The sequence below is a fragment of the Homalodisca vitripennis genome, chromosome 1, assembly GCF_021130785.1.
Source record: "Homalodisca vitripennis isolate AUS2020 chromosome 1, UT_GWSS_2.1, whole genome shotgun sequence".
NCBI lineage: Eukaryota > Metazoa > Arthropoda > Insecta > Hemiptera > Cicadellidae > Homalodisca > Homalodisca vitripennis.
The window spans coordinates 187178628-187195269 of NC_060207.1; the positions used below are offsets into that span (position 1 = coordinate 187178628).

The following is a 16642-nucleotide window of genomic DNA, read 5'->3' on the forward strand; positions in this document are numbered from 1 at the left end:
CGTTGAGTTCTTCTTGTTTATGGACTTGTTTTAATAATGTGAAGTTTTTAAAGGTGTGATATGTTTCTAATGTATGTTTGGCAATAGCTGGTTTTTTAGTTTGTCCGTATTTATATATTTTGTGTTCTTTAAATCTTTTTTTAATGGTTCTTTTTGTCTGGCCAATATAAATCTTATCACAATCTTCGTAGTTAATTTTGTAAATTCCACTTTTATTTGTATCTAAAATTTTATCTTTTGGATTTACAATTAGATTATTTATCCTTGTGCAAAATGTTATGTTCCTGACAACATTTTTTCTAAATACTTTTTTTATTTCTTTATAAAATGGACCATAACTCATGGATTGCCAGTTTCGCTTTTCTTGTTGTTCACTTTTTATAGTAGTTTGTGATGTTTTTAATATGACAATGTTTTTAACTCAAACTGTACTATTGTACTTTCAGGACTACGAGTCTGACTTTGAAGAGTACCTGGAGTCAGAGGAGAGTAGTTCTCATACTGAACAAGATGAGACCTCCAGTGACACGGACACGCTGGATGAAGATGAGGCAGGGGATGGATTCAGAACTAAACTGACAGCACATGAAGTAAAGAGCATTCATCTTGAAAATTCACCAACAAAGAGTATTTTGAAACATGCCACTGATGCAGGCCACAGCAGTGAAGTCAGCAAAGATATCAAACCTGATAAAGATAAACCTCTGACTGTGGAGGAGGAACGGAAATTGGATTCAGGAAGCTATGACCTTGCGAGTCATGCAGATGTGAGAAGAAAAAAGCAAATTCAAGATATAAGAGCTGCTATGGACAAAGAAAATTCAAACCTCAGTAATAAACTCCAGTAAGTAAATTTGATTAAAAATGTTATTATTAGTGTGTTTTTGGTAGTTTTTTCCATTGCTTTAATTTTTTCTAAACAATATTTAACAAGTACAGTTTTTGGTAGATTTCATGTTGGATGATGGAATAAGATATTTTTGCATTTTCTCTAATCATGACCCCCATAATCTAAAACTACCGTAATAATACAATTTATTTGTATGAATATGTTATATTATATATCTATGTAGGTTTAGGCATATGCAATATTTCACAAGCTTGTGAACACATAATGGCATAATTTTTAAAATATCCAAATAAACTTGGGTCCAAAGGCAGAACTTAAGCATAGCTTGAATGAGTTCGTTATCCAATCGTATCCAATTAAACGTTTCAACATGACCGTCGTTCTCATTTGGACAAAAAAATTGTATCTAGGATATTTCATAACACATATAAAAATTAACAATCTTCTTAAAATTTTGAAGCAATTTCAAGCCAAATTTATTCTTGTGTTGGTATTAAATTTATTCTTTATTTAAAGTTTGTGTTCGATGATTGGAAATATCTGAATCTCTGTTTGTATTTTTGTTTTTTCCCAATAAACAATGGCATATGTCTGGAAATATCCTTTATATTTACAAAAATCTGGGAGGATAGAGAGGGAAAGGAGAAATTTGCTTTCTATTCTGCCTCTTTCTACATAATATGCTTACTTGCCTTATCACAATAGATGTTTTAACAATATTTTTCTTGTTTACTTCTCTACTTTCTCTTATAGTATTTTATTTACTTTACCAATAACTTTCATAGACAATCAATGGCTATTGATCTAATAAGATTTTGGTTGCAAAATGTTTTGTGGTTTAATATCGTAAGTTTTACAATGAAATCCATAACACATTAAATGTTGTAGGACTAGGATTTTAAAATTTATGCGGTAGGAATTGTTTCTTCTAACAAAACGATTTATTTTCTTGTTTTTTGTTGAAGAAGTCATCGGAAAATGAGATCGTTCACAGAAGATGAGGGGTTTGTGGAAGTCTTTAACCAAGACTCTTCCCAAACGTACCAGGAAAATGTACATTCTCCAACTGAGGGGTTGATCAACTTTGCCACAGCCAGGAAACATCAGATGAAGCAAAAGGTATTGTATTGAAGAAATTAATATTGTTAACTGCCAATAATTCAGCAAATAAGGCTGTTAAGAATGAAGGCAATTTTATAAAAATCAATTGTTTGCTTTAATAAAATGGCATGACCTTATTTTATATTGAAGACTCTTGGAGCAATTGGAAAATTCTTTAAATATTACTAAATGTTAATAAAAACACTACTTTACCAAATTGTTTATTTCTTGTATGAGGCCTTTCAAAACCAAAGGTTTCGAAAGGCCTCGTCCAAAAAATAAACAACTTGGAAAGTATAGTGTTTTTATTAACATTTAGTAATATTTATTTTATATTCCTCAAAATACCTGATTTTGTTCTAAAACAACAATTTTTTAAATTTATATAATAGGGTTTATTATGATAAGATTTCTTTTGTAGTGGCTAATTCATTAAATTATTACTTTCAAAATGTTCAAGGCAAAGGTGAAAGTTCAGAAGAGAGGGGCGTTGTTGATGGAAATGATTAAACTGGATGTGATGAACTTCCAGCTTCTAGATATACCTTCAGTGCCTTATGAAGTTTATATGAAATGCTATGGCCGTTCCAACACTTTACAGGTAATTTTAGACTATGTGTGTTAATTCATAATACATGTCAAATATTACATGATTTGTATAAATAAACTAAAATAACCTTAAAACTTCATCCCTACGTAGTTTATCTGAAGTGTATATGTGAACCTGAAGTACTATATAAACTTTCGAATGGTGTTTGAGCTGCTCCAAAACAACTGATCAATTTATACCAAAACTACTGATGTGACACAAAACATAACACAGGCCCTGAGTGACAGCATCTCAGTTCAGCGGCTTTACAATTTTTATGTTTTTTAATAATCTCAGTGCACACATTTATTTTAAAATATATGGGCATGGTTGCCAAGCCATCGGCCCACTTTTTTCTAATCAATAGTAAAACATTATTTTAGTATAAATTCACAAACAATATTGATTTGGTGGGGCAGTGATCATTCTTGTTTGAAAACTACTCCCATTTTCAATTTGTGGAAGTTGAAACAATTCTCTTCTGTCAAGAACGTCAGACTAGATAATTCTGTTTGCATTGTTTGTAGCAGAAAAAGCGAGACCAAGAACCTGTTCCCAAGAAGAACTGTGTTTGCTTTTGGAAAGCTGCCTTTATGTTCAATAATAAGTATTTTTCTTCCTCCAGTGCATACATTATGCTTATGAAAATCCCCATACATTTTATATATATATATATATATATATATATATATATATATATATATATATATATGTATGTATATGTATGTATGTATATGTATAAAACCTTTTGAAGTCAATTTTACATTGTTCAACTGTTGTAGATTCACACTCAGACCAATGAGGATGCCATAACGGAGGAAGTACAAACAGACGAAGTGGAAACTACTTGTAAATGGACTCAGCATCCTGTCAGATACTCTTCACCTAAATCTCCAGATGATTTGCTTTTTGCCTTTTCACAAGTAGGGTTCTCTCCTTTATATTTCTATGTGGTTTTGTGAGTTATTCAGTAACTATAATCCTCATTAATGGTTTAATCAAAGAGATGTCTTGAAATATACCGTAATCTACTGTAGAGTAGTAGACAATAATATGATCTTTTTCTAGAGGCAAATGTGTTTTATTAAAGGGCATACAAGAAAATTAGTTTATATTTTTATGTTTTTTAGTAACTGTTTGCCTAGTTTGATTTTAATAATTAGTAAGATTATAATTAATACAAATTCAGAAAAACGCCTTCTTTCTAAAACTAATAGAAAGATGAATCACTCATATAAACAAATATCCGGTTACTATTAAAATCTCATAACAATCATCAAAATGAAAAAAATTAACTTAGTAAAAATGTAATATGCCATAAATTCTTCTCTTAAGTGGAACAGACCCCAAGGTCTAAAAGTGATATCAGTAAGGAAAGATTATAAAATATTAAAAACTACTGATTATTTTCCTTATTGCCTTGATGTAAAAATAAACATATTGCTTTGTTTACAGTAGGCTACGAATTCCTTAAAACAGTGTTTTAGATGCTGTCTATCATAGGTTTATAAAAATTAATCAACAACTACTTCCATAACAAATGATCTCAGAAGCATTATATTGGCTATGTGGATAAAAGTGAGAACTTTGTTAACACATTCATGGTTTTGACAAATGTATTGATCATGATATTCTTTTGAAAGTACTACAAGAATTAGGAATAGAAATGTTACATTTTGATATATTTTAGACCATACACTATAGGTTGAGTAAATTAATGTCAAATAAATAAAATACCTATTTAAACCGAGTAGAAACATGATCAGAAAAAAATTGCAGTGGCACAAGGAGAATCAAAACTTGGTCTTTTACTGTTTACTTTGCTACCTGTAAAGAATTTAAAAAATAATCAAAATTCATCCAGATTTTACATACCGTAATACATTTTATATTTATATATCTAAAATATCTAGAAATTATACTGAGGGCATTGAATTTAATTTATATTAAAGACAACATTGGCACATTTACATACACATTTGGACATATTTAATTTATAGGGCAAGTCTATACTATTTAAATTTCAACAAAAAAAGTAGTCCCTAAAAGTTATTGGTAATAGCTTATTAGAATGCAGTTAATATGATAAATTATGATAAAATCATATGAAGCATAACATTAAAACAAACTCAGGTTTGTTTGCTATCAGAAAATGTTATTATTGTAGTAAATAAATTTTGGTAATAATTTTATTTTCTAAGACACATGCATATCTACTGTATAGAAAATACATTTTTGAGGGTACAGCAACAAAGTAAACAAGTCTGTGAGGAAGTTTCTTCCATGTGAGGCATTATAGTTCATCAAGTACATCGTACTACTTTGAACTAAAAACTTGATTACCCTAAACGTTTAATTAAAATCTAACATTCACAAATTACGAGGGTCAGTCAAATATAAACAAGACTTTTAACTTATACGTTTATTAAAGCTAAATAATACAATGATTATATGTTACTGCTTTTCTACATAGTCTCCCTCAACTCTCACACACTTTTCCCAGCGTGAGGATAGCTTATGGATCCCTTCTTCATAAAAGATTTGAGGTTGTGTCTTGAACCAATTGCACACAAATTCCTGTACTTCCTCATCACTTTCAAAACGGTTTCCACCAAGTGCTTCTTTGAGAGGACCAAAGAGGTGAAAGTCACATGGAGACAAATCTGGGCTGTAGGGAGGATGTTCCAATGTTTCCCAATGAATTTGGCGTAATTTCTCTTGGGTCAAGGCAGCTGTGTGAGGCCTAGCATTGTCATGAAGCAAAATGACATCTCTGATTGGCTGATTACGCCTTTTGTTCCGAAAGGCTGCTTTTGCTTGCTCAAGAAGTTGACAGTAATAAGCAGCGTTCACAGTACGACGTTCGTGTAAAAATTCAATAAGCAAAACGCCTTTGCAGTCAAAAAAGATGGTGGCAAGAACTTTCCCAGCAGACAACCGTGTTTTGGCTTTCACAGGGCGAGTTTCGTCTTTCCTTCGCCACTCCATTGACGCCATTTTGAATTCAGGAGTGTAGTGATGGACCCACGTTTCATCACAGGTTATTATGCAATTTAAAAAACCATTCCCCTCTCTCTCAAGCCGATTTAAAAGCCTTTGGCAAATGTCTCTCCGGGTTTGTTTTTGATCGAGAGTCAGAAGCCCAGGGACCCATCTTGCACAAATTTTCCGAAAACCCAGATGCTCTGTGACGATGGAATGCACACTACCATGACTAATTTCCACTTCACTGGCAATTTCATCTATCGTTAAGCGTCGATCATTTTCAAGAAGTTCCCGAACAGCACAAATGTTCTCATTAGTCAAACTGGTCCTTGGACGCCTATTGTGACTTTCATTTTCAACTGTTTCACGTCCGCCTTTGAACTTTTTAACCCAATCGTACACTTGAGAACGTGATAAAGTCTTATCCCCAAACTGAGTTGTCAGTCTAACAAAAATTTCACTTGGTTTAACACCTTCGTTTGTCAAGAACTTAATAATAATTCGTTGCGCAACTGCAGGTACAACCTCTTGTTTAGACATGGCTACAATGAGAAACAAAACAGCACTGAGAACGCATTGTTGCAGCTTTCCCCCTCCCCCAGGCTGCCCCCTACCACTACTGCAACATGGCTACCTGCTTACAACCTGGACGTTGGGTATAGTAATAAAAGTCCTGTTTATATTTGACTGACCCTCGTAGCTATAGAACTAATGTGTTAGTTTTTTAAAACAAAGAAGAAAAGATCCATACCATGAGAACTACTAATAAAATATTTTAAATAAATGAACATAGACACTGCACTATTATTATATTACAACTACTACCATACAACATATCAGTTTTCTACATAAAGTGGCTGAGAATGATTTTAGTAAAAATATTAATAATAATTATGTGTCTGAAACAATTTTTTGATTTAAAACTATTAACTTGTATGCTAATATCTTGTTTTTTATGTTGGATCGAAAGGAAAGGCTTGGTGTTGGTGGTGAAAAGACGGTTCATGAAAACGAAGAAGCCTGGTTTCCTAAACTACATGTCAATTCATTGCAGTTACACAATTTTATTAACAATGCTGGGGAAGTAAGTATTACACAAACAAATGTTTTTATACAGATATAACTTTTATTTATAATTTTCAAGTTAATTTTCTTGTTTTTAAACTGGATAACAAATAATTATTTACAATCAACTGAGAATTTGAACTTTGCAATCAGATATTTGTCAATATGAATATTAAAGAATGAATGTGACTCCCTCATATTCAAGATGCAAACTATTAATTTTATTATTATTATTTTTAATAAATACAAGAGTAATTCAACTATATACCAATAGGGATAGAAATCATTTATGTGTTTATAATTGAATTAAATAAACGATATAACAGAGTATCAAATGACCTGACGTAGCTTACATATGGACAGATACATGAATGGACTGCTTTTTTACTTTTTGACCCCAAAATCAATAAAGTTTTTTCTTAGACCAAGATGAACCGATTTATCAATTTTCAAGTCTCTGGACCTTTCTATAAAGACAACTGTCACACAGACAAGCAGATGGATGGATTTATACATATAACTTTAATAAACGTTGAATCACAAAAAGTATTTGCTCCTCCGGAACTCAAACTAGGATCTCTTACTTGCCGGGTGATTGTGCTACCACTACACCACAGAGCCCTACTCCAGAGAGCCCACAGAGAACCAGAGAGAGGTAGAGGGTTACTTTTTAATTATATTTTTCAAATTATATATATATATATATATATATATATATATATATATATATATATATTATAAATATATTTTTTCAATTATATTGTACTTGGCCGTTTCTGTCACATATGTGTTTAAATAACCAAAACTAACATATGATCGGATGACCGTGTACCTGTCTAATGAATTTTATTTACATTATATATGTGTGTGTGTGTGTGTGTGTGTGTGTGTGTGTGTGTGTGTGTGTGTGTGTGTTTTGAGGAGTTTGGAAACAGTCACATATCTCCAAAGACAGTGTGAAATTAAAATTGTATATTCACCTTTAAGTTGTTGAGTACTAATGCTTTTTTTTACTGTACAGTCATATTCTACCCAGGGCGGAATTCAATAGGTCCTCCCCTAGACAGAGTATACAGTATATAAAAAGTACATAAGAATGTAAGACTCTTTAAAAATATGTTGAACGAATGTAATGCCATTGTTTAAGTATGTTTTTCATAAAGGAGGATTTGTGATGGTAACAGCAATTTTTTGGCCATTTGCCACTAGAGTGTGAAACAGAATAAAAATATCATGTATGTGAAACATTTAACTGCTCTTAAAATATATTACAATAACTAATGGTGTATGTAATGTTCCAGATGATATTATCGTTGCTGGAGGAAAGTGAGCGGGACCGGCTGGAAGTGAACAAAGCAGCCAACAAGAGAGACTTTGGGTTCAGTGATAGCTTCACAAGGTTGAATGTTGGGAAAGTTGACTTCTTGAAAGGCCGACCGGTCTCAATTGTCTGCTTTTCAGAAAGTAACAGTTCCCACATACTGACTGTTCATGAGCCTTCTACTGAGGTACCAAGAATACTTTTACACACATACAAATGTGATAGGTGCCTATATTAAATTAAATATTGTGATTTTGGATTTAAAACTTTTAATATGGGTAATTGGAACTGAAAGATCTTATTTTATACTGTTTTTTATTGTTTAATTTTTTTATTTTGTATTTAGCATATTTAGAAGCTATTGAGTAATAAATTTCACGTTTTTTATAAGAGATCTGCCAGTTGAACTTCCAGATACTGACTCATCTGGCTCCTAAGTGCCAGTGGTCTCTGAATATATGGTAAGCCACCTCTGGAAGCCCACGAGCTATTGTACATACCATAACTGGATCAGGATCTCCAGGGTTCACATAAAAACCTTCCAGATGTTCTCAGAGGCATAGATATCATATGTTAGGAGCTATTGTGGACCAAATTATTCATATCCTAGGAGCTACCAGATACAGCCACCCCGTAGCGATCAGAAGTTGCCATAGCATCTTAAACGTAGAGGCCAACAACTCTAAGAGATCTGGTGTAACTAGATGTACATATAGCCAGTTTTCACAATAGAAATACCAGTAAATACGTCTTAGAAACTGGGTGGATCAAGACATAGTTGGTCCTAGAGTCTGTAGTTTCCTAAGCCTAGGTGAAGTAATACCTGGTAATCCTAAAGCAGTGATGTAGAACAGGTTATGTATTTCCAAAGACCAGCGTATTTGTTTACTATAAACTTTGAGACCACAGGCATTCAGGAGCCAGATGATTCATTGGCCTACAAGTATATTAAACTTATATACAGTACCATATGTGTTTATTTTAATCTTGAACCAAACTGTGAATGCCTAAAAGATATCTTTAACTCAACTTAAAATATTAACTAATCGTTCAAGTGAAATAAACAAATTAGTTTATGACAATATCATTTTTTTCATTTACACTCAGGCCCGTGCTAGCCCGGGAGGACAGGGGGACGTGTCCCTCTGCGCCCTCGCCTTAAAGGTAAAACCGGCGCCCTCTTGAAAACTAGGCGAAAAAAGCCAAAAATCATTCGAGAAAAGAGCTAAAAAGGAAAAGGACACCGGAGAGAAGAAAAAGGTAGTCGGAAGAGGTAGCCACGTGACATTTTCTCAGCAATACAACATTGATTAAAATTGTTAAAATTCTTTGTGATGAAATTGTAAGTAATATATCAGCTCAAGTGAAGGAAGCGGTTAAACTTCTCCATTTTAATGGACACTACAATAGACATATCAGGAAATGATCAATGTTCATATGTTGTTCGGTTCGTAAACGGAGGCCAAGTGCAGGAAAGACTGATAGCTTTACAATGTGTATCATCAACTAAAGCCGATGCTCTGATGAATAATTCTTTAGAAAATACATTGAAAAATGTCGGAATCCAGTGGAAAATTGTATAGCTAATGCTTTTGATGGGGCGGTCAAATATGAGTGGAGCCTATGCAGGCTTAACTGCAAAATTGTCGGAGAGAATTCCGAACCATATACACACTTGGTGCTACGCTCATGTTTTAAACCTAGTTCTTACTGATTACAGCACAAATACTTCCTTCAATGATCACATTTTTTGGTTTGCTCCAAGAGGCACAAGTATTTTTAAAGGAATCATTAAAGAGACAACAGTTTTATTCAGCAGAAAATCCTGTTTTTAAACTCGGCGCTATTGGTGCTACACGTTGGTCGGAGTAAGAGTGATGTTACCACTAAGATATTTGGCAAAATTGATAATTGGACAAACAAGCACCCCTCTTGACCTTCACATCAAGCCAAACATGTATTCCATGAACTGACCGTAGCGTTACAAAAGATTTCCTTGTCCCCTGAATTTAAACACTACAGTCAGGAGTAATGCAACAGGACTTCTTAGTAAGTTTCTAGAGTTTGAAACAACAGTTATTGCAATGACCTTCCTGCAAATATTTAAAGTTACTACACCGTTATCAGACTACCTCCAAACGAAGAATCTTGACTTTGCTTCAAGCCTGGAGGCTAATTAGAGTCAGCAACTGAAAGACTGAATGACCTGAGAAATAGGTTTTATGAAACTCTAGAAGCAGCACACACATTCGTTAGGAAATTCAATGAGAAGATTGAGTCGTCCTCAGAATTTGAGGATCTGAAAGATTTGATGATGGAAACTACATTCAAAAAGTCAAGGTCAAGGATAGTAAAAAAAAATGGCCGGTGAAAAATGTAGTGATGAAAGTGTTGCCTCTTCTCCTGAAGTTACTTCTTTCAGGATAACTGTCTATAACTGTGTTGTAGACACTATAATACAAACGATGGAAACTCGTTTGAGTTAAAATGTTGTTTTAAAATGTAAGCCTTGCCGAATTGCTGACTGAGAGCGGGTTCTGCACATTTGCGCAGTGGCAGTGGGCGATTCTATAACGCAGTCGTGTTGGGGGAGGGCAGGAAAGAGGAGATGCTTGAAAAACATAAACAACTTAATTAGTTCAAAGTGTTTGCAACTAACTTACCATTTATTTTTTTTTTTTCCTTTTTTCGAGGTATTATACGTTTCAAATTTATTGATTTCATTCTTATTTTTTAAAATTGATAATGCACAAATTAAGCAATGTTCGTTCATTACAATTTGTAAGTGTCAAATAAGGTAAAAAACGCAGATTTAAGTGGTTTATTAAATTTTTTTGTATCTTTGATTTGTGTGCATTATTTGTAATATTTTTACAATGAACAGGTCTTTGCTAAAGTGTAAATTTTCTTTTTACTGCTTGAAGAAAAATGTGCTTCATGTAGCTTAAAAACACGTTTTTAGGTGTTTATTTTTTCAAAAATTCCCGGGGGGAACCCCCCGGACCCCCCGCCAACCTGGGGGGTATTCCATACCCCCAGACCCCCCGTGTCCCAGTTGGTTGGCGCCCTCACCACCCGTGTCCCCCCGCCCTTTCGACGTACCCAGCACGGGCCTGTTTACACTTAGATTTTTAACCCTCCATATGTCCCACTCTTGAATGTCAGACAGTTTTAGTAACTTTTTCATAGTAGCGTATTAAAAAATAGATAATCTGAAAATTGAGCGGTCCTAAGGACGCTGTATCATATTTGTGTGGTGTTTCCTCATTATCTCCAATAAATATATCATAAGGTAGATTATGCTAAATGTTTGTTCACCATAGAACACATCTTTGATCGCTAGTGAACGTTCAACATTCGGTTGTAAAAGGGACTGGGCACCATCATCTGATAGGCCTAGAGGGACCAATTCGTTAAGTAAAAAATAAATTTGTTTTGGACTGTACTTAGATTTTATGATACAGCCAGAGTTGGATGGACCTGGAGTGTCGGGAAGTCCAGCTGAATACCAAATACTTAGATTTAGATCACAGTATCAGCTGTCCATTGTTCTAGCACCCACTGACGATGCAGGCAGAGTCGGAAGGACGTTGTGTCCTGTGTGCCTGGAGTGTCCGGGAGCGGGAGGAGCCCAGCTGAATACCAAATACTTAGATTTAGATCACAGTATCAGCTGTCCTTTGTTCTAGCACCCACTGACGATGCGGGCAGAGTCGGAAGGACGTTGTGTCCTGTGTGCCTGGAGTGTCCGGGAGCGGGAGGAGCCCAGCTGAATACCAAATACTTAGATTTAGATCACAGTATCAGCTGTCCATTGTTCTAGCACCCACTGACGATGCGGGCAGAGTCAGAAGGACGTTGTGTCCTGTGTGCCTGGAGTGTCCGGGAGCGGGAGGAGCCCAGCTGAATACCAAATACTTAGATTTAGATCACAGTATCAGCTGTCCTTTGTTCTAGCAGCCACTGACGATACAGGCAGAGTCAGAAGGACGTTGTGTCCTGTGTACCTGGAGTGTCCGGGAGCCCAGCTGCCCACTCCAGACGCTGGTCGCATCTAACCTTGCCACCTCCGTCTGTTTCCACTCATACCTGGTGTTTGCAGGTCTTGTTGATGGGTAAGTGTATCTGTTAAGATTGATTTTTCCAACATTTGAATGATTTTACAATAACAATACATTTGTGGGACTAAATGAATTAGATGTTTCTTTCTTCCCATTTCAAACCCTATTTTATTTGTGCTCATGGATATATAAAGCTATCCAAAATATTTGTCTTGGCTTGGTAGATCTTTAACAGTTTTGATTAAAAATAATAAAACTATGTACATGAATATAGGACTTAAAAACCTAATTTTTGTGTCATTACCAATGTTTCTCCCATTATCAAAGGGTCAGTCTGTAGGGACTCAGAGAAAAGTCTTTGATATAAGTATAGGTCAAGCTGCATATCTTAAAAATATACGAGGTTAACCTCTGTTTTGTTTGTTAGTTAAGAGGATCTTCCCAAAACTTAACCTAAACGTGCCATTTATATGTCCCCCGTAAAGGATAGTAAGATAAGAAAAATGAGCCCAATATTGAGGAGGTTGTTAAGGCCAAAAAATGTTTAGATGATTTTTAAGTTTTAACCTTTATGGCAAAATTTTACAATATTATTTTATGCATATGGTAACAGTCTATTCAGTAATTTAACACAGCATGTTAAACAATATAGTTTATATCTTTAATGTTATATATCTGGGTTATTTGTACAGATTAAATCATTGCCATTTGTTTGAAAACTATTACTAAACAATTAAAACAAAGTCTGATTAATCTATTAAATCACAGTGCAGCTTATTCAAGTTATTAATCAGTGTTAAATGTTGTAGAAATATGATATAAGCTGATAGCTAGCCCCCACCGCAAATGAAATAAAAATCTAATTAATTACATAAATAACAGGTTAGGCAACTTTTTAATAACTCAAAATTAAAATCATGCATCATTTTTCGACAATGTGCCTTCAGACATGAGTCTTCTTTAGGAAATTGTTGGTGTCCCATCAAAACACTAAATTCTAAAAGATACAAATAATTTAGATAATTGATCAATTTGTTTATGAAACTCTAAAGGTGTATTTTGTGGTTCTTTTGTCCTCAGCAATATTGCTGAAGTGCATGAAATAAGCCCACAATAAAAACCCTCCTCAGAAAATTGAAACAATGTGTCTGAGCTTACTGTTTACAGTGCATTAAACACAAAACAGCAAACAGCAGCTGTGTTTTTTGTGTTTACTGAGGTGGTTTTTACTAAGGGATATTATATACTTGCTAGCCATTGAGCTATATTAAAAATGTTCTGAATATTAGTTTTGTTTTATTTTTAGTAACGTTTAGTATGAAATATTCAATTAAATAATATATTATTGCAGTGTAATGTGCCTGTGGGATTTGCGTGAACAATCCATCATCCATTGCCGTTGTTTTCTCAAGCAACCGGATTGGCTCTTACGATCACCCACGTACATTAGTGGTGAGTTATATTTTCAATCTCAATCTAACTAGCTGATCTCTATATAATAATTACTAGTCACTCAGAGACATAGGCAGGACATATATTCAGGAGGGATCCATCAGAGGAGATCTGTGAGATGTGAAATGCCTCCTGGAAATGCAGAAGAGGGAGTGCAAAACTTTCTATAAACTCTTTGTAAAATTGAATATTAAAACATGTTTTGGTATAAACCAAATACTTTTTTCTAGCAGGCATCATACTTTTAGTATATAATAAAAATTTGTACATAGCAATCACCCAGTGAGTTGGCTATTCATCTTTTGTCTTCACTCCAAACAAATATAAAGCAAAATGAAAATTTGTTCACAACATTCTGATAATTTCAAACAACTTTTGATCTAAACAGTTCTTTGTGGCTGCTCAAATTTTAAATCAAATTGAATCCTATTAACAAACTGATTTGGAACAGAATTCAAAAGTGTTTAAGAATATTAAATTATTTTTAAAATCTATGTTTTTATTTCTTTGATTTATCATCTTTGAAGATGTATTAAGATTACATTTGTAAGCATGTTTGAAACTGTATGATATTATCAAAGCCACTAAGGCATTGTAGAAGCACCAGCATTAATTAAATATAACCTTCAAAATTGACAAGCTAATTAGTATGTATTTCATCTCAAATTAAAATTTTATAGCCACATATGAAGTCCAACAATCTCTCTGCTGGGTCAAAAGTAGTATTTACTTTTTAAAGATATGAAAACCAAATTTTTCATATCTTCAATTGGTTTATCAAAACAAAATTAGAAAAGTTTTTTTTTACTCAAATGGAACCATTTTACTACGTCAATAACGCATCGCCATACTTATGTGCTAAGCTAAAGGTGTCTTGAAACAAAGTGCTAAGCTCACAATCAGTGAACTTAAACACATTATTATGCCTGTGCAAAAATGCATATACGAGGGCTGCAATTTATGTTTCTGGCCTTGGGATGAAATTACAAGAATTTAAGGACAAAATCAGTTTTGTTGTTTTTCAAAATATTCTTCATGAAAACTTACACACTTGTACATGCATTTGAACCAATTTTCAAGGCACTTTTTCCACTCCAATTCAGGTAGGTACATCTAAAAAATGGGTTTTTAATCAACAACTGCTTCTTCAGATATAGGAAATCGTTGCCCATGTAGTTTTTTCTTGATTTTCAGGAACAAAAAAGTCATTAGGTGTCAAGTTAGGGCTGTATAGCGGATGACCCATCAATTCAATGTTTTGCCTTGTCAAAAACTCAATTGTTTCAGTCTATCTGTGGCAGCTCGCATTGCCATGATGAAGAATGATGCGTCTTTTCTTTGACTTTTCCTGAACTTTCTCAAAGACTTCTCACAAACAAATAATGGTTTACCATTCAATATTGACCTTCCTATGTTGCTCTAATGACACAGTTGCAACATGACCATTAATGCAGAAGATACAGGCAAACATATACTTTGATTTGCTTCTGCCACAAAAAACTTTGGCTAAATTTGGCTATTCTTGAAAGATCCATATGACGGATTGCTGTTTTGTTTCGGGATCATATTATTATATCCATGATACATCACCTGTGCAAATATTATAAACTGCTTTTGATGCACCTTTAGTAAATTTCTTCAACATTTTCTTGCAACAACCAACACGAGCCTCCTTTTGAGCATTTGTCAGGTTATGCAGTATCCAACGTGAACAAACCTTCTTCAAATACAAATGTTCATGCAAAATCTTGTTGATGATAGTCATACTAATGCCTAAAGATGCCTCAATCTCGCAATATGTCACATGACGATCATGCTTTATCAGTTCATGCATAGCATTGATGTTTTCTTTCACAACAACCGATGTTGAATGACGTTCACGTATTTGTCCTGGAGTGATCGTCAGCCATGATTGAATTCATTATACCAGTTTTTAGGTGCTGTAGGAAGATGCTTCATTACCATATAAGGAATTAAGTTCATATGCACACTCTTTTTGTGTCAGGCCACGTAGAAAGTTATGAAAAATTATTGCACGAAAATGATCACGATTGAACTCTATTTTCGCTTAAGATTAATTTTTCAACCTGGTGATAAAAACACTAACAATAATGAAATAACAAAGTGTTTTGGTTGAGGTTATGTTTAACAATGTGCACTGGAAATATCAGCTGGTGCCTAGCAACAATCAGTGTTACCAAGACCAGTAACATAAATAGCAGCCCTCGTATATAAAAATTATATATTAAACTAACATACTTGTACTTACTTCCTAAACTAAAGTAAAATTTATGTCAAATAGGATATACTTTATTTTTTGTAATAAACATTCTACTCTCTCTATACACTTTCTACAACTATATTCCTGCCACTCAATGTATTGAACGTAGTAATGTATCTTCTTGAAAATTAATGAAACATTTTATTAATAACTATCAAAATTGTTATACTAACTTATTGAATAGTATGCTTGATTCAAAATGCAAACAGTATCACTACAATAGCCTTTTAGTTTTTCTCACAGTATCATTATCGATATCTGTGTGTAGTGCTTGTACATTTAGACAAGTAAATAAAAGCATTATCTAAAAATCTATGACCTGGTGAATCAAAGTTAAAATTTGACAATTAATGATCAAGTCATGTGTAAAAAGAGCTTGTACTTGGCACATTTTGCTAAAAAAACAAATGTTAAACTATCATAAATTAAATATATAACCCCTCAAATCGCTACAGTATTACTTTGTTAATATTGAACAAACATAATACTATAAAATATCCATTTCCTTCTGGTTTTAGATCGTAAATAATAATAACATTTATTTTCAGCCAATTTGGAAAGAGACAAACGTCACCTGAGTCCAGTTATATCGATAAAAATACTCCCAGAGAGTAATTCGGATGATTCTGCTAAAACTACAACAGAACAAACACCTACACAGGTAAATGATATTTTTCTTGTATGTAATAAATGACATATATCTGTGAAATTTCAAATCAAGTGACTTGTTAACTGACTTTACCAATGAGGAGTGTATGTTAATAATGTATTATTATTGTTGTTTGTGATAAATTTAATTGTGTGAAATTAATTAGAACCCTCTTATATGTTTCTAGATAATTTTCACATCAACATGTATCTGCTATATGTTTCCCCGATTTTATGATTAGTTTTATATTCATTTTTTAAATTACTTTTATGTTATAATGTAAACATT

General features: G+C 33.5%; 1 protein-coding gene across 2 annotated transcripts in view; it reads left to right on the plus strand.

Annotated features, from left to right (window-relative positions):
- The first annotated feature begins 306 nt into the window (after window positions 1–306).
- LOC124352905 (cytoplasmic dynein 2 intermediate chain 1) overlaps window positions 307–16642 on the plus strand; it is a 30545-nt gene continuing 14209 nt past the window's right edge. Inside the window, exons 1-9 of one of the 2 annotated variants that reach the window (XM_046802631.1) lie at window positions 307–844; window positions 1816–1969; window positions 2412–2552; window positions 3323–3463; window positions 6496–6609; window positions 7892–8098; window positions 11869–12026; window positions 13324–13424; window positions 16254–16366. In XM_046802631.1, the coding sequence (XP_046658587.1) occupies window positions 342–844; window positions 1816–1969; window positions 2412–2552; window positions 3323–3463; window positions 6496–6609; window positions 7892–8098; window positions 11869–12026; window positions 13324–13424; window positions 16254–16366 (1632 nt within the window). In that variant the 5' untranslated portion in view covers window positions 307–341. The remainder of the gene's footprint in view (window positions 845–1815; window positions 1970–2411; window positions 2553–3322; window positions 3464–6495; window positions 6610–7891; window positions 8099–11868; window positions 12027–13323; window positions 13425–16253; window positions 16367–16642) is intronic. The other variant, XM_046802632.1, reaches the window with a different exon arrangement.